The sequence below is a fragment of the Heteronotia binoei genome, chromosome 2 (genome assembly GCF_032191835.1).
Source record: "Heteronotia binoei isolate CCM8104 ecotype False Entrance Well chromosome 2, APGP_CSIRO_Hbin_v1, whole genome shotgun sequence".
Taxonomy (NCBI): domain Eukaryota; kingdom Metazoa; phylum Chordata; class Lepidosauria; order Squamata; family Gekkonidae; genus Heteronotia; species Heteronotia binoei.
In genome coordinates this window covers 98,511,289-98,534,311 of record NC_083224.1, presented here as the reverse complement: position 1 = coordinate 98,534,311, position 23,023 = coordinate 98,511,289, and the positions used below count along the sequence as shown (strand labels likewise).

At 42.8% G+C, this 23,023-nt stretch overlaps 1 protein-coding gene across 2 annotated transcripts in view; it reads right to left on the bottom strand.

Moving 5' to 3' along the window:
* Positions 1 to 19,566, bottom strand: part of HECTD3 (HECT domain E3 ubiquitin protein ligase 3) — a 30,182-nt gene extending 10,616 nt beyond the window's left edge. For both annotated transcript variants that reach the window (XM_060231727.1, XM_060231728.1), the window contains exons 1-11: positions 19,069 to 19,566; positions 17,248 to 17,408; positions 16,063 to 16,155; positions 15,444 to 15,579; positions 14,530 to 14,645; positions 4,744 to 4,857; positions 3,844 to 3,926; positions 3,190 to 3,355; positions 2,561 to 2,642; positions 1,244 to 1,426; positions 24 to 76 (exon numbers count right to left, since the gene is read on the bottom strand). In XM_060231727.1, coding sequence (XP_060087710.1) covers positions 24 to 76; positions 1,244 to 1,426; positions 2,561 to 2,642; positions 3,190 to 3,355; positions 3,844 to 3,926; positions 4,744 to 4,857; positions 14,530 to 14,645; positions 15,444 to 15,579; positions 16,063 to 16,155; positions 17,248 to 17,408; positions 19,069 to 19,434 — 1,553 coding nt within the window. In that variant the 5' untranslated portion in view covers positions 19,435 to 19,566. The remainder of the gene's footprint in view (positions 1 to 23; positions 77 to 1,243; positions 1,427 to 2,560; positions 2,643 to 3,189; positions 3,356 to 3,843; positions 3,927 to 4,743; positions 4,858 to 14,529; positions 14,646 to 15,443; positions 15,580 to 16,062; positions 16,156 to 17,247; positions 17,409 to 19,068) is intronic.
* Between the last annotated feature and the right edge of the window lie 3,457 nt (positions 19,567 to 23,023).

Here is a 23,023-nt window from a genome sequence, read left to right as displayed (position 1 = left end):
TGGATAAGTATGTAAATACTCACCTGTAATCCAGGGGCTTCTCACACTTGTCAGTGGGTTTCAGGCCTTCATACACCTAGAAAAGCAGACAAGGCAGAGAAGGCATTAGGAGTGAAACAGTCTGACCTCTGCTATTTACACTCAGTACAGCAGGAATATATGTGCATTGAGGGTCTTGGTGCATTTATTACACTGGACACTGGAACTGGAAGCAGGTAATAGTCAACAAAAAGTTACAAGAAGCAATTCTACTGCATGGTTCCCAAGATTCCTACCAGTCTTTAATTTATTAATAAGGAATGGACACCCATCAGTTAAAAAGCCAGTGTGATGCATGGCTGGAGTGTTGTTTGGATGCAGGAAGCAGAAGATCAAACCATCATTCAGCCATGAGCTCATTCTAGCAGACAAGGTGGTACAGTGGTTTAGACTAGTATTTAGACTAGGAATAAAGAGACAGGTTCAAATCCCCACTGTTTCATGAAATTCAGTTGGTGGCCTTATGCCAATCATGCCTTCTCAGCTTAACCTATTATTGCTGGAAGGATAACTTCTTGTGGGTCTGGGCTTCTTAGAGAAAGAGTTAATCAGAAATAGTAGTAAAGTAGACAGAAATTCCCAGCCATTCTGTGGAGAAAGCCTCAGAAATTATAACGCAGCATAAAGACACAATCACTGCTGGGAATCAGAGAAGAATTAAGACTGAGGCATTTTCTGCAAAGTACTTGATGTATCTATGCCACAAAGGGAGATACTGGGTTTTATCATGCTTGAAACGTTCATGCATGCAAATAACTTTCATTTATTGCCTCTTTCTGAGGCAGAGTTCTGACTCCTCCCCCAGCTACTCTTTTTTTTGGGGGGGGGGCTCTGTCCCTCAGGAGCAGTAATTGGTGGTAGGTTGGGCTGCAGTGGGAGAAGGAGAGTGGGAAATCATGTTTTCTGCAGATGGAAGGTTTTCCATCCATGTAACTTTAGGCAAGAGCCCATCCACTGAATTTCCCACTGTAACATAAAACGAAGGAATACTGAGTGGTACACCTCCAATCCACATAGAAGGGCATGGAGCTGAATGGCCATACAAAACTACTTGCTGAGTATATGAAGTTTCTTCTGTGAGCTGAACTAGCTTTGAGGATGTAGGTTAAAAAACCATTCCTGATGCATAATGTGCCTAGTAGATAGCGAAGACAGAAACTCCACTTCCAACTTCCTTGCATTTGTGTGTGATGGCTAACCATACCTGGGTGAAGACAGTGTTTTTGCAGCTGGGATCAAGTGCTGGATTGTCACGATGCTCCATGGCCAGGCGCCGATTGATGTAGAGGCGTGGCATGAAGTTTGGTTTGCTAGTCTCAGAGTCCTTGAGGCACTGGGTGATTAATGCTGTGCGTCTCTTGGACAACAACAGGAACTGCTTAATACGCTGTCATGGACAAAATAGGGTTGGATCAAAGGCAGCAGTACTCTGATGGCCCTCCCCCGCCCCCGCTACCCCATTTCTAACCAGCCTGGCTCTATTGCCAACATCAGCCCTCCAAAATTCTTCTTTTAAGTAGCCTTTCCCTATTGTTGCTGGACGGTGGGGATGCTAGGGGTACAAGATTCCAGAAATCTGGGTAATCCTGGGGGTCCTCTGAACTCAGCAAGATGCTACTGAAGCATATCAGCCTAGAGCATCTCTGACAAGTGTTTGTCTAGCTGCTGCTTAAAGACTGCTAGGAAGTTGGTGAGCTCCCCCTCACTGGCAGTCTTTGAGCAGTGGCTGAGCAAACACTTGTCAGGGATGCTCTAGGCATTGAGCAGTGGGTTGGACTAGATGGCCTGCATGGCCCCTTCCAACTCTGCAATGCTATGACGCTAGTCACAGCATGTCTATTCTAATCAAAGATCTTGTATGGGTTATTCTGAATGTGAAGGTGAGGGTCCCAGGAGGAATCTTTGTCTGGAAGCCCATAGTGGCTCCTAGCAGCACTACTTTTTCCTAGAGAAGCAGGCTTCTCCAGAAGAGCTTGTTGCAGGCCCATAGCTACAGTGGGGCCTGGGAGGGGCTAGGCCCATCCTTTCAACCCCCCTTCCAACTGTAGGGCCCCTCCATTGGGGCCCCCCAATCTGTCCCCTTTGTTCACCATCACTCTGAACAAGTAGTAGCATTGCTGCTGGTCTTTTCGCTTTTTTTCTCTCCCCTCTCCTAACACAGCATGTGGTTGTGGGGGGGAGGAGAATCTTCTTGCAGCTGGCCTTCCAAGTGCCCAGCTTCAGTTCAAGAGGTCTCTGTCTCTCTGAGAGAGGGGCATGTAAGAAAGAGTTGGGGGGAGAGGAGCTGCTGTGACTGCCCAGATGAAGGGGGGTTAGCTTGTGGAACTCAAAACAGCTTAGAGTGCTGAGAGCCCAGGGCCACCAAACTGGGTGGCCCCCCATCCCCCCCCCACACAACAAATCCTGCAGTGGGCCCCACCAAACATAAAATCCTGGCTACGGCCCTGGCTGGCTGTCACAAGACTGCTATTTCATTAGTGCCTCAAGTAAGATAGTACAAAAACTAGCACCCCAGCTTCACCTTGAGCTGGCTGAAGGTGCCAAGTGTATGGTCCCAGGCTGGAACAAGGTGGTGAAGTACACTGTCCAAGATCTTGATAAACCTGCCAGAAGAAAAAAAGGCAGTTTGGGACACAGCATGAAAAAAGTGTGATAAAAGCAGGTATATTCAGATTGATTTTCAGCAAGGATATGTGAAGACTTTCCATGTGTTCACACATGCTTCCAGAGTCCCTACCACTGAACATACCATAATGATTGTGAGAATCTCTCCTTTTCTCTGTGGAAAGAAAGCATTCACTGGCTAACTGATATAAAAAATTACCTACAAAGAGAGCTGAAAGTGCTGCAATGTTCCACAGAACAGTCTGGCTCCAAAACCAAAATGGAACATTAATGATAAAGGCCTTAATGTTCCATTTTGGTTTTGGAGCCAGACTGTTTATTGAAAAAGAGAACATCAATGATAAAGGCCTTGATGTTCTCTTTTTCAATAAACCCCATCAGCCACTTTTCAGGCTCACACACACACACACACACACACACACAATCTTATCCCCCTCCTCAGCTGCAGATGGCCTTTAATCTACCACGTTTCTCAGCTTCAAGAAGTCTGCATGACATCTGTTACCAGACTTCCCTGCTCCATACCTCTGGATGACCACAGCACGCCGGTAGAGCACATCAGGATCTGTTCCCTCCAGGCGAGGATACCTCACCAGGTTGGCTGGCTGAAACATATCTGCATTGAGCCCTAGTTCACGTTGCCGAGATGATTTGATCTTTATGCCTCGGAGGCGGACATCAATCCCATCATCTGCATAAAAGGGAAGGATAGTGCAGCTCAGGAAGGTCAGTCAAGCAAGGGATGCTTTCCCCTGGTGAAGGGAGAAGGAGAGAGAAATGATGGAAAAAGCCATTCTGCATCACTGCATGGCCAGCATGAATTGGGGCTGTGTCACTGTCACTTCTGGAGAATTCCAGATGGACAGCCATGTTAATCTGTTGCAGCAAATACAACAGAGATGATGTGCCATGTGCACATTTATTGTGACTAAAGCTTTTGTGGACTCTAGTCCCTTACTCAGAGAAAGTACTCATAAAAGACATCGACAGATAGGAAGCACCAAAGTAGATGCCAAGCAGTGAGACCTAATTCCACCATAATCCTAAGCATTCCCATTGGCAGGGGTGTAGGTGTGTGCAAGCACACATGGAGCAAAACTGTTCTTGAAGAGAGGCCACATCATTACACCTCACTTCCCAAGAAGTACCTGGTTCACCCCCACACTGACACCCACACACCTCTGCATTCCACAATGCGGATTTCAATGACAGGCAAGTGAGCAGTCATGTCTTCCAGCACACACACATCCCCGATGTAGCTCCTAGGGACACAAAAACATCAGTTTCCTCTTGTACAGGGCAGACTTACCCTCCCAACTGGCAGTCCTTTCATCTTAAAAGCATAAAAAATTAAGAAAAGGTTGTATTTGGCCAGGGATGGGAGCTGGATTCCAGAAAGCCTGGTTTCCATCTCTAACTTTTTGGATAACCCAAACTCATCCACCAGCATCCTTGTAGGAGCATAGGAAAGACAATGCTATTATAAATAAAATAATATATTAAAGATAACGCTATTATTATAGCATTGCTATAGGAGCTGATACAAAGCCATTGAACATTCCTTTAGATATTACCCTGCTCATGCGGAATCTGGCAAAAAATGCATACAGTAGAATTATGTTTCAGAAATATGACACTCCCTTCTTTTGGAGTCTCACAAGAGCATTGACCTAAGTATATTTGAGGGAGCAGTGCAGGATAATTTTGTTTGGCGCAAGCATTTGGTGATTAGGAAACAAGGCACTTATTTTAATTCACTTTAAAAATAATCATGTTGTTTTCCTCACATTTTACCTCTGGGATGGGACAATCTCTAAGCTCAAAAACAAAGCACTGTCCATCAGTGTCTGATCCTTCATTGACACAAATATGACAGTAGATCATTGTTCTGTATGACTATCTGGTTAGGATGATTCTCTTCTCTCCCTTCCTTTCCCCTCACATGCTACTAGGAAACTCATGGACTTTCTGCTGACTTAGACAGGACACAGTATGCCAGCAGGATTTAGGTTCAGTTTCATAGCCTCCCCACCACCACCCATCACCTCCAGCCAAATTCCCCTCCCCAATTTCACTTACTCATCAATGCCCACGTCACTCAGCTTCTTCAGATTGTCACCCTCACCACCATAGACAGCCACACGCTTGGGCATGAAATTCTCATCTGTTGTGTCTACTGTCAGGAACAGTTTTCTTAGGGAAAGAATTAACAGGCAGAAAAAGGACAGTGAAAAGATTAAACCAAGAAAGCTCTAGAAGATGAACAACCCCAGAACAGAATCCCCATTGTGCACCAAGGGAATCCAAATTACTCCCAAGAAAAATCTCAGTTTGGTGACCAATAAATGATCTTGGCTGATTTCTGTGAAAACACCTGTGATCACAAAGATCTACAAATCTTTGTTAATAATGGGAGAAGGAATAGCCTTGATCTCCCACATGGAAAGCAAGGATTAATATTAAAGATTTTGCCCCACAGTTTAGAGAGACCAATCTGAAACTGCATGACAAGAACATTCAGTTCTGTAGGAATTAAGACACTATGGTACATGGAAGCAGCTACACAATCCCCTTATGTGTCTATTATACTATAATACACTTTACATAAACCTCTTAGAAATTCAGACAGACAGACAGACAGACAGACAGACAGATAGATAGATAGATAGATAATTTTATTTATATCCCGCCCTCCCCGCCGGAGCAGGCTCAGGGCGGCTAACAAGCATTATATAAAAAACAAAGTTACATCCAACATTTAAAAATTCTAATGGGTTTAAAATTAATCAATTAATTAAATTAAATTAATAAAAGTGCTATTGCTATTCGTTCTTTTGTGGTGGCGGTTATCCTTAGCAGCTTCTTTCTTCAGCGAAGGCCAGTCTGAAGAGGAAGGTCTTGCAGGCCCTGCGGAACTGTTCAAGGTCCCGCAGGGCCCGCATTTCCTCTGGGAGTTGGTTCCATAGGCTCGGGGCTACAGAGGAGAAGGCCCGATTGCGGGTGCATTGCAGCTTCACCTCTCTTGGTCCGGGGGTGGCCAGCAAGTTTTTTCCAGCTGACCTCAGTGCTCTCTGGGGTTCATATGGGGAGAGACGGTCCCTAAGGTAGACAGGTCCTCGACCATATAGGGCTTTAAAGGTAATGACCAGCACTTTGTAACGAACCCGGTATATAACTGGCAGCCAGTGCAGCTCGCGTAGCCCAGGCTGTATGTGCTCCCATTTAGGGAGCCCCAGCAACAGTCTGGCCGCTGCGTTCTGCACCAGCTGCAGCTTCCGGGTTCGGTACAGAGGCAGCCCCATGTAGAGGGCATTACAGTAATCCAGCCTCGAGGTGACCGTTGCGTGAAGTACCGTTGCCAGATCTTGGCGCTCTAGGAAGGGAGCCAACTGCCTTGCTGAAAATGCTGAAAATCCAGGAAACAAGCAATGAATGCATATTACACCTATTAAACAGTCATTCCACTGGCTGCCCATTAGTTTTAAGGTTCAATTCAGGTTACTGGGCCATCACAAATAAAGCCCTTCATGACACTAGACCTTCACACCTGCAGGACCACTCTCCCTCCATGCCCCACTGCAACATCATCTAAACAGGGCCTTCTACAGGTGCCACCCCATAAATAGGCAAGATCAATAACAGCCCACATACAAGCATTCTCTGAAGTAGCCCCTACTCTGGGGAGGTCAAGAAAGCTCACACACATTTGACTTTCCACAATGTAAAACAGAACTATTCAGGAGGGCATTTTTAGAAAAAAATAGGGCTGTATTTTGAATGCGTGGCGAAGGGACGCGATATACAATTTACTGAGGATCAATGGGATCAAATTTGGTATTCACCTACTTTAAAGAGCAGAGCAATTAATATACATATCCAACAATTTAAACTCTTGTCCCAATGGTACTTGACACCATTAAAAATTTGTAGTAGTAAACTCAGTACAAATGCAAACTGTTGGAAAGGGTGTGATATGGAGGGAAATTTTATTTGTTGGTGGCTTTGCCCTAAAATTCAAAACTACTGGGCAGATAATTTTTCCACCCCATTATGTAGAGAACTCATTTCATTTCTGCTGCTTGCTGGAAAAATCCTTTTAGCTCAGAAATGGAAGAAAAGCATTATCCCATCTATTGAGGAGTGGTATGCAAAACTCAGATGATACAAGACAAACTGTCCACACAATTTTTTTTTTTTTTTTTTTTTTTGCGAAAAATTTTGAATTTTATTAAGAAAAGGAAAGATACAAGCAAAACAAAACACTAAAGCACTAAAAAACACTAAAACGAAAAAGAGCACAAAACACAATGAACATGACAACATACAGCTTCTAACTATAAACAACTACAACATAACTACAAATACCCCCCACAGGAGAGGGAGAGGATTAAGCTTGTACATAAAGCATTCATTACTCCATCACCACTTTAAAGTTGATATAATTATTTTATATCAAAACCTCTGTTTTTAACCCACTCGTATACAGGGTCCCATTCCTCCCGGCATTTCTGCACATTACCACTTCGCAGCCGGGTAGTCAACAAATCTGATTCCGCTATTTCTAAAAGTTTAATAATAAATTCTTCTCTATTTGGGGTTCTATCTTCCTTCCAGTATTTTGCATATAACATTCTGGCAATTGTGACTATATACAACAGTAGTTTCAGCTTGGACACAGGTAAGTTTTGTCTACAAATGTTTATAAGATACAGTTCCGGGACATGTTTCACTTGTATATGTAGGATTTTTTGGATCCAGATGTTGACCTGTGTCCAGTATTTTCTAGCCTTTTTACATTGCCACCATATATGGAACAGAGAGCCTTTAACTTCAGTGCATTTCCAGCATTTGTTAGAATAAGAAGGATATATCTTTGCCAATCTATCTGGTGTTAGGTACCATCTATATACCATTTTGTACATATTTTCCTTAAGATCTGCCGGCTTTATTAACTTTATATTTTGCTTCCATAGCTTTTCCCATTCTTCCAAATCTATATTGTAGCCGAAGTCCTTCAGCCATCTGATCCATGCTTCTTTAACCACCTCATCTTGCATCTTAACTTGGAGCAACCAGTCATATACTTTGGTAATTAATTTTTGTTTAGACTCCAGAATCAAGTCTAAGTCCGAATAAGAGTTCAAGAAGCCGATCTCTTTATCTTTCCGGAATCTTGATCTCACTTGACATTGTAGCCACCAAGATAACTTTGAAATCTCCTCCTCAATCAGTTCGTTTTGGTCATTTAGCAGGTAAGCATAATCTTGTTGGATTTCCCAGTTATATAGTTTGGGGTGTGATGCAGCCTCTATCGGGGATATCCATCTTGGAGTGTGTTTGTACATCACTTTAATTTCACTCCAGACTGCATACAAAGATCTTCTTATTTCATGCCTAAGGAAGCGTCCGGTTTTGATAGGAGTTTTATACCACATGTAGTTATGCCATCCTTCTCCTAACCCATCGCCCTCTAAAGACAGTAATCTTTTATTTTCCAATTTACACCAGGCTCTCAACCACGCAATATTGCACGCTTTATAATACAGTTTCCAGTCAGGAAGAGCTAGTCCTCCTCTTAATTTAGAATCTTGCATAACTTTCATTTTAATTCTGGCCTTCTTACTCTGCCAAATAAACATTTTGGTCAATTCATTAAGTTGCTGAAAGAAGGATTTAGGTAGTGTAATTGGAATCGTTTGAAATAGAAACAGCACTCTCGGCAAAATGTTCATTTTAATCGTTGCGACTCGACCAAGGAGCGAAATTTGGAGATCTTTCCAATTAGTTAGATCCCTCCGGATCTCTCTCAAAATTTTTCCATAATTATCTCTGTATAAATTCTTTAAATTATTAGTCAAGAAAATTCCCAAATATTTCACCTTCTTTTCATTCTTGAATCCAGACAGCTGTTCCAGCATTTCAATTTGGTCCTTTTCCATATTTTTCGTTAAAATCTTGGTTTTGATAGCATTTAGTTTAAATCCAGATACTTCTCCATACTCTCTTAATCTTTGTTGTAAGAGCTCAATCGATGATATGGGTTGTTCCAATGTAAATACCAGGTCGTCTGCAAACGCCAACGTTTTTAATTCTGTATTATTTATTCTAATCCCCTGAATTTGAGAGTCTTCTCTAATCTTCTTAATCAGCGGTTCCAAGGTCAATATAAACAGTAGCGGAGATAGTGGACATCCTTGTCTTGTACCTTGTTCTATTTCTATTAAGTCGGTCATTACTCCATTAAAGTTAACTTTCGCTGTCTGCTTCGTATACACTGCTTCAACCATTGAACAATATCTTTCTCCACATCCAACTCCTGCCAAAGTCTCTTTAATAAAATTCCAGTTAACATTGTCGAAGGCCTTTTCAGCATCTATCAGGATCGCCGCAAATTCTTTATCTGGGTGTTCCCTATAGTACTCAATTGCGTTCAAGAGCAGTCTCACATTCTGATTCATTAAGCGTCCTGGAACGAATCCTGATTGATCTTCATGAACTAAACTTCTAATGACTTTCTTCAATCTATTTGCTAGTATTGTCGCGTAGATCTTGTAGTCACTGTTCAGCAGAGAAATTGGTCTATAATTTTTAACTTCTGCTGGATCAGAGTCCTCTTTATGTATAAGAGATATTAGAGCTTCTTTCCACGATTCTGGAATATCACCTGTATTATAAACATTTTCCAATACTTTCTTGAATGGAAGGAGTAACACATCTTCAAAGGCTCTAAAAAATTCAATCGGCAGTCCATCTGTACCTGGCGTCTTGTTGCTTTTTTGAGTTTTTATGGCATCCACTACTTCCTGCATTGAGATTGGATTTTCTAAGCTTGCTTGTTGTTCCTTTGTTAATTGTTGCATCTCCACTTCCTTTATATAAACCTCTTGTTTTTGTTGATCAAGTTTCTGTTTTTTATACAGTTTCCGATAAAAATTCTGGATAATGGTTTTCATTTGAGAGTTTTGAAAAATCTCCTCTTTCGCCTCATTCCTTAGCATCTTTATGATCTTTTTCTCCTTCTCTTTTCTCAATTTGTACGCCAACCATCTACTCACTTTGTTCGCATTTTCAAAATAATTTTGTCTTGTCCACTTTAATTTCTTCTCAATTTCTTCAGCCAAAAGAATGTTTATCTGATGTTGGACAGCTATAATTTTTGTCTTGATCCCATTTAGGTTCACCGTTTTCTGTTGTTTCTCGAAATGGTTCAACTTTGTTAGAAGCTCATTATAAGTCTTTCTTTGTTCTCTCCTCCTCCTTGATGAGTATCGGATGGCAACCCCCCTAAAGAAGGCCTTGAATGCATCCCATATTATTGAAATCTTTGTATCTTTTTCAAGGTTGCATTTAAAAAATTCTTGTATTTCTTTTTTAGCTTCTTCCAGAAATTTAGTTTCTTTCAAAATTTGTAAGTTTAAAGACCATCTAAAATTTCTTTTTTGTTCCTGAAATGCCACCGAGATTGGGTTATGATCCGAATACGATTGGGGAAGAATATCCACTTGATTAACTGACAACATCATATCTAGAGACACCCAGACCATATCAATTCTTGACCAAGACTTATGTGGTTGTGAGTAGAAGGTGAAGTCGGCTGTGCTCGAATTCCTTGTTCTCCAAGCATCTACTAAATTCAGTTCCTCAGCCATTTTTAAGAAGGAGTTGGGTAATAAATTTCGGATCTTCTTCTTTTTCTTTTGTGAGTCTTCATATTTTTTATCCAGTTTGATATCAAATATCGCATTATAGTCTCCTATAATACAATATCTGTCCGATTTCAATTCTCTTAACTTAAGGTACAAATCTTGGTAAAATTTTTCTTGGTTTTCATTGGGGGCATATATATTCGCCAAAATTGTTTTCTGACCATTTAATTCTACTTCAACGATAAGAGTTCTTCCTTGCTCATCCGAATACAAACAACTCGATTCAATCTGGTGAGAGATAAAGATTGCTACCCCTTTCTTCTTCTTCTGCGAATCACATGATGCGTACAAAGTTCCCAATTTCTTATTTTCCAAATACTTTACGTTATCTTTCCGAATGTGGGTTTCCTGTAAACAAATAATTTGTGCATCAGATTTTTTCAGTTGTTGAAAAACCCTCTTCCTCTTGCCGGGTTCATTTAATCCGTTCACGTTCAAAGAAAATATTCTAGTCTCTGCCTTGGAATTCATTTTGCTGGTTCCTTACTATCAGGTATCTTGACTTCCTTCCTGCTCTGAAGTCTTGTCTTCATCTTTTCTCGTTGTTTTTTTGGGGATCCTCCAGCCGGAGATTCCTCATCACCTTCTAGCTCTTGATCGCCCCCTGACTCCGATCCACTCCGCTCCACGTACTGGTCCCAAAATTCTTCCATCTTTGCCTCAGTGGTAATATTGTACCTCTTCGCTTGAAATGTAAAGAAAAGACCTTGTGGAAAAAGCCATCTAAACTGAATTTCATGTTTAATTAGCCACACTGACAATTTCTTGAATTTAAACCTCCTCTGCCTTACACTCCAAGGTATCTCTTTTAAGATCTTTATTTTATTTCCTTTCCAGTTGATTTCACATTCTCTTGTTTTTCTCAGGACTCTTTCCGTTGTTTCAGATCGCAGAAGTTTGACTTGAACCTCCCTGGGGAGTTTGAACTTTCTTATGTAGCTTGATGAGACTCTTTTGGCCCATAAGATGTCTCTTGGGCCTTCCTCCAGTAATTCTTCATTGTCCACTGTTAAAATATCCATTATTTTACTAGGTAGATCTTCTTCCCTCTCTTCAGGTATGTTTTGGAAACGCAGAATTGTTGCTGCTTTCTCCATTTCAAGTCTCATCAGACGATCTTCCATCTCTGTCAATTCCTTTTGGTTCTCTCTAGCTATTTCACTTGTCTGCTTACTCCGTTCTTCCATTCTATCTACTTTGGCAGTTAAACCATGGACCTGTTGCGTATTTGCCAACAATTGTTTTTGAAATTCTGCCAACTGGTCATTTGTCTTCTTTACCTCACTCATCAAATCAGTTCTTAGCTCATCCAATGCTTCATGATTTTTCTTAAATCCCTCTGTTACACTCTTCTGGAGTTTTTCCAGTGCATCTTGGTTACCCGAGCCTGGAGTCATTTTTGTTCCCCCCGCCGGTGGGGTACCTTGCTGATATTTTTTTATCTTCGCTTCTGTCATTCTAATTTTACTGGACCAGATCTAGTGAGTACTATACGATCCAATCTCCCAGTTTCTTCTTGACAAAACCAGATCCCCTCTTATTAAGGATAAACTATACCAATTCAATAATCAATAGTCCCCTCCAATCATTAATTTACCATTCAAAATTCTGTTATACTAAATCAACTCCCCTAAATAGATTAACCCTTAAACATCAATATTTCAGATCAATTAAAATATAGATCAAATATTTCAATTAATTTCTTATTACTTTATGATTAGAAACTTCAATTGTTTGATAAAATAAACCCTTTCAGCAATCAGTTCAAAACAATGGCAAAATACAATTTCTGAAATAATAAAACAGTTATGCAATTGTGGTGTTGTAAATATTCCACAGATGAATGAAAGTTTTATTCACTGTCTTATCTTGCCTGCTTCTTGTCTGCCTCTTCTTCTTTTCTTCTTCCTTCTTTCTTCCTTACCCCTGCTTCTTTTCTTCTGCCTTCTATATCACTGAGTCCCCAGTCCTGTCCTATTGTTCTATCAGGCTGAATCCAATTTTTAAAAATAGTTCCTGTTAAGTTCTGTTGTACTCAGTCTACCCCCAGAGTTCTGACAGTCTAGTTGTTTTGGGCAAGACCACGGGAGAAGAGAAAATCTAGGCAAAAAGCCAAAGTAAGCTACAGCAAAACAAAATAAATCCACCGCCAAGTTCTCTCCGCTCCTGTTAATTGTCAACACCGACACAGACACAACACCTAGATCTTCGATAAAGTACGGCCGCGGCTGATGCCGCTAAGAGCCGCCACTTTACCCTTTACGTTGTTCAACTCCAGCACCGGATACAAAAACCAAACAAGAAAAAGAAAAATATGTTCCAACAACCACCAAGCACCGTCAAATCTTGCCAAACGAAGTTTTCAATAGGGGGGGGGGAATTCTTCAGACCCGGGGAGTTACTGACACTTCTCTTTAATCACTGTAAGTTCCATCCGCCATTCCGGCTTACTTCCGGAAATGCCTCTCCCGGACCCTCAATGATCTAGTCTCTCCTTTCCCCCTCCTCACTCCTGCTTCTCTTCTTGTCTTTGAATCTTTGAGACCCCTTCTGCCAGCTCCACTCACCCGATCACTCTCATGCTCTTATTCGTCTCCACATCCACCCTCAATTCCGCTTGCGGCTTCGGTCAGCCTCCCGAAAAGCGCACCGCCACTTGCCACCACTCACCGCCGTTTTCTCCTCACCTCCGCTTCCGCGCCTCTCGGACCACCGACCCAGAAAGCCTTCTCTTCAACCGCTGAGTATTCCGCCGGGGTACAGTACCCACCTTCGATCAGTCTTAGGGTACAGCTAATGGGAGTTTCGCTTCCTCTCCGTTCTCCCTCACTCCGGCAGCACAGTTAAGCGCCTAAGCGTTGAGGGGCAACGGCCAGGAGGAACCGGCGCTGGGTGGGGAACCTCCGCTCCCCCCCATCAACCAGAAGCCCTCCAGACTCCAGAGCGTCACCTGACAGCTCCGATAGGGGTGTTTCCCGTCCGGGAAACCCCCTCTGTCGCCCCCCAAACAGAGTCCCTTCTCGAGCTAGAGAAAGGAGCTCCGCTTCACTCCGCCATCTTCCGGAAGCTCTGTCCACACAATTTTTATTGATGGAATCGTCGAATTACAAAAACAACATTCTAGAGAAATGGTTTCCTTATCTTGAATATGTAAATTCAAATGCTTCTGCAGTAGAGTTATTACCTCCAGAATTGTTGGATTGTATTGTTTTATAGTTGATGATTGATATTATTTGGACCTTTATAGTACAGATGTACTGCGGATGGCTTTTGTATGTGATTTTTACAGCTTTTTATTGTAAAATGATTTTTATTTTTGTTATAATAAAATTGTTAATTTTTTTTAAAAAATAGGGCTGCATTTTAATTGAATGATTCAGGAATATATTTCAATATAGGGAACAGGATGGTGGACTATACTGCGTGCTAATATGTACTATCTGTTGCTGTATGCTATTATCTTGGTCTCATTGCATTATGTTTCTACTTATGTAATACAATTCCTTGCATTGTTTAACATGTCATGTTTAATACTTATGCCTTTTTTAAAATTTCTGCAGTCCTAGTTTTATTACATTGTTTATTAGATGTCTCTTGATTATACTGGCTTACATTGTGTGATCTGCCTTGAGTCTCAGTGAGAAAGGCAAACTGTAACTAACATAAAAATAAATAAAGTTATGCATGGGAGCAACTTCTACCTAGAAGGCTCTTTCATTATTAAACACTTCTTGCCATCCTCTTCTGGACAGCAGGAAGTGCATGATCCCTTCAAGCACATAATCAACCAATCCTCATGCAGATTATTACTATCCATCACTTGAAGAAGATGTCACACAGCACTTCCCTAAGCAGAACCATTCTCTAAGAGAGCAATCCTAAACAGGTTTACTCAGCATTCTACTCAGATCTATCCAATGGGTCTTACACCCATAAAACTGTCCTTACGATTGCACTGTTCATCACTGAAGTCAGTGGGCTTAGAAGTCTGCTTAAGATGACTCCAAAAGTCCACAAGGACAAGTGAAACAAGTCTGAATGATCAAAGTCACCTCCTAATTGCACTGATTAGATCCCTCTCCCTTCATCTCCATCCAGTGACTGGGAGGGAAACCCCCATTGCACAGACTGATAAGAAAGAGATACAACAGTGGCTCACTTGATGATGGTTCCTTTCTTCATGTTGAGGCGGACCCAGTGCTGGCCCTGGGACCCATCACTCTCCCAGTACGTGTCTGCATGGTTGTCGGTCAGGCATGAAACATTGAACTCTTCCTGAGGGAAACAGAGCAGAACATAGGTCAGGTGGAAAAAGACAGACTCACTACCATTCACAAACTCACCCATGGGCTGGAAGCAATCTGCAAGGTACTGAATTGCTTTCATTTCTCAACAGACTAATAATGAACTTAGAAAACTGGATGTCAAGTGAAGCAGTTAAAAAAATCATATTGTACAGAGGATGGGCAATGCTAACAGCCAGGCATCTGGAAAAGAACTAGATCCTCCAATAATACCACCTGGCTAAGTTTCTAAAGAATGTGCTTTAGATACCTGACACTTCTGAAACTAATAAAGCTATCATCTACTCCATTGTCAGTTTAAAGGTCATTCCACAGGTAGCGCCTAACAGGTAATCACAATTGGCAATGAGACTTCCAGGCAGCGTCCCCTCTAAGCTGAGTGAGTGTGAGCTATTTCACAGTTTTTTAAGCCTTTAGCTCACACATTTTTGTCTTAGCTCAGGAAAAATGGCCCCAGAGCAAAATAATCTATGCAGTAACCAAATTGCTTGATCACAACTTTAATGCCAGTAGCTCAGAAAATAGAATTTTTGCTCACAAGTCTCTACAGCTTAGAGGGAGCATTGCTTCCAGGGCTTGTTTACCCCAACCAGTTTGGCCTCAACAACCTCATAACCCTTAGATTTTAGATACTAATCAAACATTAAGAGCCTAATAACCCCAATAACTAGCAAAAGCTACACCAGAAGCTATGATCCTAAGGCAACAGAGTGCAGTTCATGGGAGGCAGAGATTCCTATAAAAACAGAGCCTGTAACCATGCTAATACCGTGTAGGAAGAGACATCAATGCTATCCACATATTGCTTGATGCTGCCCAGATTCTCGTCCTCCTTGCCAATGTGATCATAGAGGAAATGCACCAGATCTTCATCACACTCATAACTCCACGTGGGAGGCACAAACCTAATATGGTAATGATCAGAATTAATTAAACTAGATGGAACCATCATTTCTTTATTCTCTCAGTACTGGTTATGCTCTCCTATCTTCCTAATTCATCCTCATGTGAAGCTGCCATACTGAGTCAAAGCATTTGGTCTCTCTAGCTGCCCAGAGTCTTACATGAGGTCTTGTACACCACCTACCACCTGCCCCCTCTCTAACTGGAAATGCTGGGGATTGAATCTGGAATCCTTTGCATGTAAAGAAGATGCTCTAGCACTGAGCCATGATCCCTCCAGGATTTTATCTTTACTCCCTCTTCTGTCCAAGCACCAACCCCCAGTGGAATCAGACACTCAGGAATACAAAGCTGGTCAGCAATTCTGGCTGGTATGCAAAAAGGTCTCAGTCTGTGGAATGCTGCCACTCCCAGATGAAGAGCACTAGCTGTCCCAAACAACCAGCCCTATATTATGGCCCCACAGGAAGTTACAAGCCCTTTACCGGAGTCTCTCTACTGCAGCCACATCTGGTTCCATGATTTTTGGCTTTGCTCCAAGACGTAGGGAATATGTTAAATCCACTACCTGCTCCCATCTGGAATAGAAGAATGAAAACATCAATGACAAAAACAGATTCTTGTTTAGTCACACAGAAATAAAATGAAAAGCTCAAATTTAACAATCAGTACTTAAAACATGAAAATGTAGAAGACTTCAAAGGGCCAATACATAACCATTTGTTTAAAACTTGAAAGGATTTAATCCATATTCATGGATTCATAATTCCTTCAACAACTATTTTTACTCTTTATTCAATGTGTTAACATTTATTTAATAGAACAGTTAGAAGAGCAATCAGAAGAATAAGTGTGATAGTGCATACTTGAAAATGCTCAATATTAGCATTTTTGGACAAAATTGCTTTCACCATTTTCTTGATAGTTTTTACAGGAAATGATTCACTAAATGAGAAAGTAAATGCATTCTTCTCTCCCATCAGCCATTCAAAGTAAGACAATATTTCCATGTCCTCATTCTAAACTGGCTTCATGGTGTCAATCAAATCCTGACATCATGAGTCTGATGACCCAACTGACTTAAATCACATAGTTTAAAAAATGACAAAATAGCAGGCAAGCAGCAGATCAGAAGCAGCTGCAAGTGGATGGCCAACAACAAATGAAGAAGATGGAGCGTTTTTGAGTAATTTGTCTCCCTTTTTGTGCTGTAAATGTTTGTTTGGTTTGTTTATATCCCGCCCTCCCCACCGAAGCAGGCTCAGGGTGGCTTACAAATTCATAAAAAGTCACATAAAAACCAGTAGTCATTTAAATTATGTAACATAGCATATAAATACATTAATATATAGAACATAAAATATAAAAACAGTTTCAGGTGCTATATAGATTTTAAATGATAGTGCGCTTGGAATAGTGCATTTGGAATCCTAGCACCAAAACCAAGCTGATGAAGGACCAACCTCTGGATCAGGAGGCAAGATCTGAGCAAAAGTGAAACCCTCCTGGTTGATTTCATTAGCAAAATAATTGGGAACTCCTAATTTAGTTACCGTCAACCACATTTGGCTTTGTCATTTCTGCTAGTCACAAGATCATGGTCAATACACTTATATTGTCCCTAGAAGATAACCTTCCAATCACAGAGACATAATTCTGGAGCCCTATACCTGATCACAGGCTTATAGTCCACCCCAAAGAGTTGCTGCTGCCTCTGGATTCTCTCCATAGATTCCACTGGCACCAGTCTGTCTCCACCATCGGCATGCTTACACATAAGTACCCAGCCTTCCTCCAGATCACAGCCAGTCTTGTATTCCTCCAGCTGTTCCTGTGAAGAAAGAATGCACACCTGGGTAAGCTGTCATATTGGAGTACTATACAATCAGCACAATCAGGAGCATTAAAATAAGCCTCCAATGTATAGGGGATCCAACAGTTCACTGAATCAACATGCTGTTTAAATTAAGAGATGTTCACAGATCGTCTGAAATAATGGCTCTTTCTGATACAGATTCAGTTAAAATCAGTGACCCTTTTCTGATCATAGGGAACCGGCAACATTTTTCCTTCCCACATGATGCAAACAGCATACACACAAAACACCATTGCAGTGATGGACAGATACATAGGGATGCCTGCATTCCCAGACATACAGGAAGTTTGCACAACTGAGGCCCTGGCAACTATCAGAAAAAATTCAGACAAGGATGTTTTTTGCATGCTGCTTGGGATTACAGCAAATAAGGGACCTCATATAGTCTATCTGTTAAGTGCCAATTAAGACAGTCCTGCCTGCACACAAGCCAGGGCAAAAATGAACTGAGACTCAGAGAGCTGCCACATGGCTGGAAAAAGAAACAAACCTCTTTTGCCCCTTTTCCTTTTGCCATAGAACAGTTTTGCTGCCTTCACGCTGGTATCAGTTCTAAAACCTCATGCAGCAAACCTCACAAAGCAGAGCAGAAACTGGCCACAGGAGAAAATGATAAAAGGAAAAAAAATCGACCTCAGACTGTCCCATCCTCTGTGTCATCAAGCAATTAGCCTCATAACAAATATTCCACCTTTAGAAAACCTACCTGGTACCTCCTTCCCTTTGAGGGGGTAACCAGGATGCCCTGAAAACAGCCCTCCACATCATTGCTGAAAGGAGTGAGTCACCACTCAGCAGAAAACATTCAAGAAACCAACAAGAGATGTAGATTACTCTGTTTAACAGATGGGCGGAGGCTGAGGCCAGTTACTCTGCATTGACTGCACTGTAAAAGCCCAAAGCATGGAAAGAGCATCTGAAGAACATGGCTAACCAAAGCTTTTTTTTTTTTTAGAAAAAGTCCAGCAGGGACTCATTTGCATATTAGGTCACACCCCCTGATGCCACCATTGTTTCATGCAGGGCTTTTTTTGTAGAAAAAGCCCAGCAGGAACTTATTTGCATAGTAGGCCACACACCCTGATGCCAAGCCAGCTGGAACTGCGTTCCTGTGTGTTCCTGCTCAAAAAAAGCCCTTTAGCTAACCATGCCAACAGGATGGTTTTTATTAAAAACCATTTTATTTAAAATGCAGGGGATATTGTCATTATTTCAGATTATTTAACATTATTATAAAAGTGTCTAAGATAGGGCACATTAGAGAGCCTCCTTTTCCCTCCTGTGTGTTCAACATATCCAGCGCTTAATCTGAGCTATGGCTCCACCTTGGAATAATATAATAATACTATTATAATAATTAAAGTGCCTCTAAGCATGTGCGAAGAACATTTCTTTCCTCATCACACAGGTAATCTGTATTAGTTGCCGCCGATTTGGCACTAAGAAGGAAAGGCGTGCATTAGGAGTCTGAGGGGATGAGATTCTGACCTGACAGAAGCTCCACTGCCTCTCTTCGTCGGGAAATGTCCACAAATACCTGGTGCAGTCCCTGCCGGTTTGCCCCTCCCCTGTGCTTGCGCTTAACGAGCCCGCCCCGCCCCACTCACAGACTCACCCGGGTGAGCTTCACCCAGAGGCCGTGCCCATTGCAATACTCCTCGCCGCTGGCCCGAATGCACGACCCCTTGCGCAGTTCGATTGTGCCCTTCCCCGGGCACTTCCTGCCGCCACCGGAGCTCGAGCCGCCGCCGCCGCCGGCCTTGCCCGGATTGTCCCAGACCGACAGCAGGCTCCGGCCTGAGGCTGAGGCAAGCGCCGGGGCGCTGGGGTCCTTGCAGATCTTATACTGCACTTCGCGAGGCACGTAGCACAGGGCGGCGGGCAGCGGCTCCGCCCGGCTCAAGCACCCGATCGCCTCGTTCAGGAAGCGCAGCCGGCCCAACAGCTGGTGGGGGGACTCGCTGGCAGCGGAGGGCACCATCCCGCCTCCACCCACTTAGCGGTGGCGACGGGGGATGGGCTGGGGGGCGTTGATGGCTCCGGGATAAGTTGAGGCGCTGCCCCGATCGCCCCTTTCCTCCCGGGAACCGGCGGTTCTGTCCCCAGGGCAGCGGCTGCGAGGAGTAGGAGGCGACCAGAGCGGTTGCTTCCTGCTAACGCCCTGCCCCCGCCTCTTAATTCCTAGCTAGCCTGCCGTAAAGCAAGATCTATCGGCGGACGAATAAACGAAGCTGGCGATAAAGCTTCGCTTGCAAGAGCCAGGTGCCAAGGAGGCGCACCCTGCAATATCTCGCGCCAGCATTTCAGTGCACTTTTAAAGAGATTTGCTACCTTCTGTAAACGGCGCTCGGATTCTTCAAAATTGGATAGGGAATGCCTGCTTTATTTATTTAGTTTATTTATAGACCTCCTTTGCCATTAAAACTCAAGATGGATTACATTACAAAGGAAGAGAAACCATACAGTATACATCCGTTACGACACAGTACGACTAGAAATACATTATATGACAATGAGAATGCACACTTGTCCAAGCCGACGTAATGGCAGCTATGCAGAATGTGGGATTACAAAGGTACCAGGCAATGCAGAACCCACTCCCATATAAAGGTGCCCTTCTTGGACAGTTCAGTCTCATCATCCACTACAAGAACGCCTCATATTCATTTCTGTTTTGCACGTTTTGCAGAATAATAGTTCTGTGGGAGCCTTGCTGAGCTCCCCCCACAGGCTTGTTCCACAACAGAGAATGCATGTGAGTGGGCAGTGGTTAGTTTCACCAGTTTGCAGAGGGGATCCTTCAGGTTTTACTCTGATGACCAACGTTGCTGTGATGTAGAAGAAAGGCAGTCCTGCAGGCAGATGGGTCGTAGGCCAGGATTTTTTTTAGGTCGCTGGGTTTTTGAAAAATTCGGGGGCACTCCAATTTCAAAAAGCTCCTCGGTTGTTTTTTGTTTTTAACAGCGGGCCCGGCAGCCAAGGTTCTCCTGCTTCTCGCAGCCAGCTGCCTTCGAGAAGCAGGGAGATCCGCTGCCTCTTGCTCTCCTGTTTTGCAGGAGAGAAGCGGGGCCGGCGGTCCGGATTGCCGTGCTTTTTTTCCCTTCTGGAGAAAGAGGCGGGGCCGGCAGGTCTCTCTGCTTTCGCAGCTGACTTTAAGGCCGGCTGCGAGAAGCAAGGAGGACCCATCGTGACTGCCTCTCTCGCCCTCCCCTGGTTGGGGGGCCGCTGCCGGAAGTCAGGGGGCGGCTTTCCAGAGGCCCTCCCCGGTGGCTACAGGCCTGGTAGGCCGTGAGTAGGTGATGATCAGTACATTGAAGTCAGACTGGTAAGTGATCAGGCATTCAATCAGACTCTGGTGGAGTGACGGCAGGATGGCAGTGGCATGCACATTCTGCCAGGCACTCGCTAGCAATTGGGTTGCCAGGTTCTGTACCAGGCTAGCTGGGGTTTCTGGATTGACTTCAAAGGGAATCCATGTTGACTGCAGTAATCCAGTCTTGGAGTAATGGGTTCATGTAGCCAGATTGGCTGGGTCAAGGTAGGGGTCAAGCTGGTGGAGCATTTTTTAACAGCTGCATTGGTATGTTTCTTCAGTAGTAATGCTGGGTCCACTATAATAACTAGGAACTGAATGATGAAATCTTGCCCTGGCTGCATCTTTCACAGTTTTGGGCAGAGGTCTTTGAACTTTGTTGTGTCAGACTGTTTAAATGAAGATGCATAGACTGTTTGTGAAAGTTCCTATTGTGACCTTCAGGGAGAGGTGGGATTCACCATGTTCATCAGGTCTCTGATCTAGCAGTGGGTGACTGCATAACACAGTGCTAACTCTCTGCCTCTTCTCTCCATCAAGCAGAGCGCTGATGGAAAGTATCTTTCATGTATGTCCCTCTGACTTGGACCTTTAGTAAATAATACAATATTGTGAAGATGCAGATAAGCATAATCCATATTGGCTTGTGAAAGAAATGGCCCCATGATGTGATGGTCTAGGCACAGGCCATTGCAGTTTAAACTGATTGGGAATAATTCACTTCTCAAATGCAGGTTTCTGCAAAATAGAAAAGTTTAATGAGACCCGCTCCAAATCCACTTCTTGCCTAGATTTCCAAGAAATCTTATGAGAAAAATGTGGCACTCTAAGAGATGATTTACTAGCATAGCTTTTATGGAGGTTCTCCCCGCTTCAATAAGATTGATAGTGGATGCCCTGAATTACCTTAGAACTTGCATGCGTTCAGGGTTCTCCTTGGGGCCTATTTAGTAACTTATCCTAAACAGAGTTACAACATCCTTCTAAATCCATTTAAATCAGTGGTCATAGAAGAGTGCATCTCTTTCAATTGCATTGAAAGTTTACTTAATCTAAAAATAAAATATTGTAGTACTGTTTGCCTGAACATATCAGTGGGCACTCCTTTAAGAAATTCATTCCATTCAATTTATTTTATATCAGAAATTAATTTGGTTCTATGCCATATGTAAAAACGTACATTACAAGTTCAGTATACACTTCTGTACCATATTCTGTTCTTTGGATTTTACTTGTAGGCACATAAGGAAAGTAGATAAAGGCCACTCCTTGTACTAGGCTGATAAGAACCTGGATCTGTCCTCTCCCTCCCTGTGTGATAAAAGCATTCCCCCCCACCCGTGGATACATACTCTAGCATCTTCCTGCCTTTACATAAAAATTGTTTTAACCACAGTGCAACCTGGTATCTTCGAGATAAAAATATGGGAAGGCGTTGCCAAATGGCAGTAGTGATTGCACCTCTGTTTCATATTTCTACTCAGCAACTTGAAGATATTGCTGTTGAGCAAAGCAATCTAAATGACCATGAGGTGTTATTAGGAAGGGCTTCCTACATCTTTGAAACAAACTGTTTACTGCCAACAAGGGATTAAGGAACACATGAAGCTGTCTTATACTGAATCAGACCTTTTTGATCCATTAATTACAGACATTGACTCTCTAGGGTCCAAGAAGAAAAAGAATTGCAGATTTATACCCCGCCCTTCTCTCTGAATCAGAGACTTACAATGTCCTATATCTTCTCCCCCCAACAACAGACACCCTGTGAGGTGGGTGGGGCTGAGAGGACTCTCACAACAGCTGCCCTTTCAAGGACAACCTCTGCGAGAGCTATGGCTAACCCAAGGCCATTCCAGCAGGTGCAAGTGGAGGAGTGGGGAATCAAACCCGGTTCTCCCAGATAAGAGTCCACGCACTTAACTACTACACCAAACTGTCTCTTAGTAGATTTCTCTCGCATCTTCTGGTCTCTTTAATTGGAGATGGTGAGGATGGAACCTGGTACATTCTGCATACCAAGCAAGTGCTTTACCACTGAGCCACAGCCTTCCCCAAGGATGTTAATCTTTAACATCTAGAGACTAAGATTGCAATACCAAGGACATCTTCCTGGGAGTAAGCCCCAGTAAATAACATGGGAATTACTTCTGAGTAGTCCTGTTCAGGATAGCCCCCTAAATTGCAGCAAGACAGATTTTGGTGGCAGAACATGTGCTATTAATTTTTTTTAAGTTCACAAATTCAGATCTTGGAA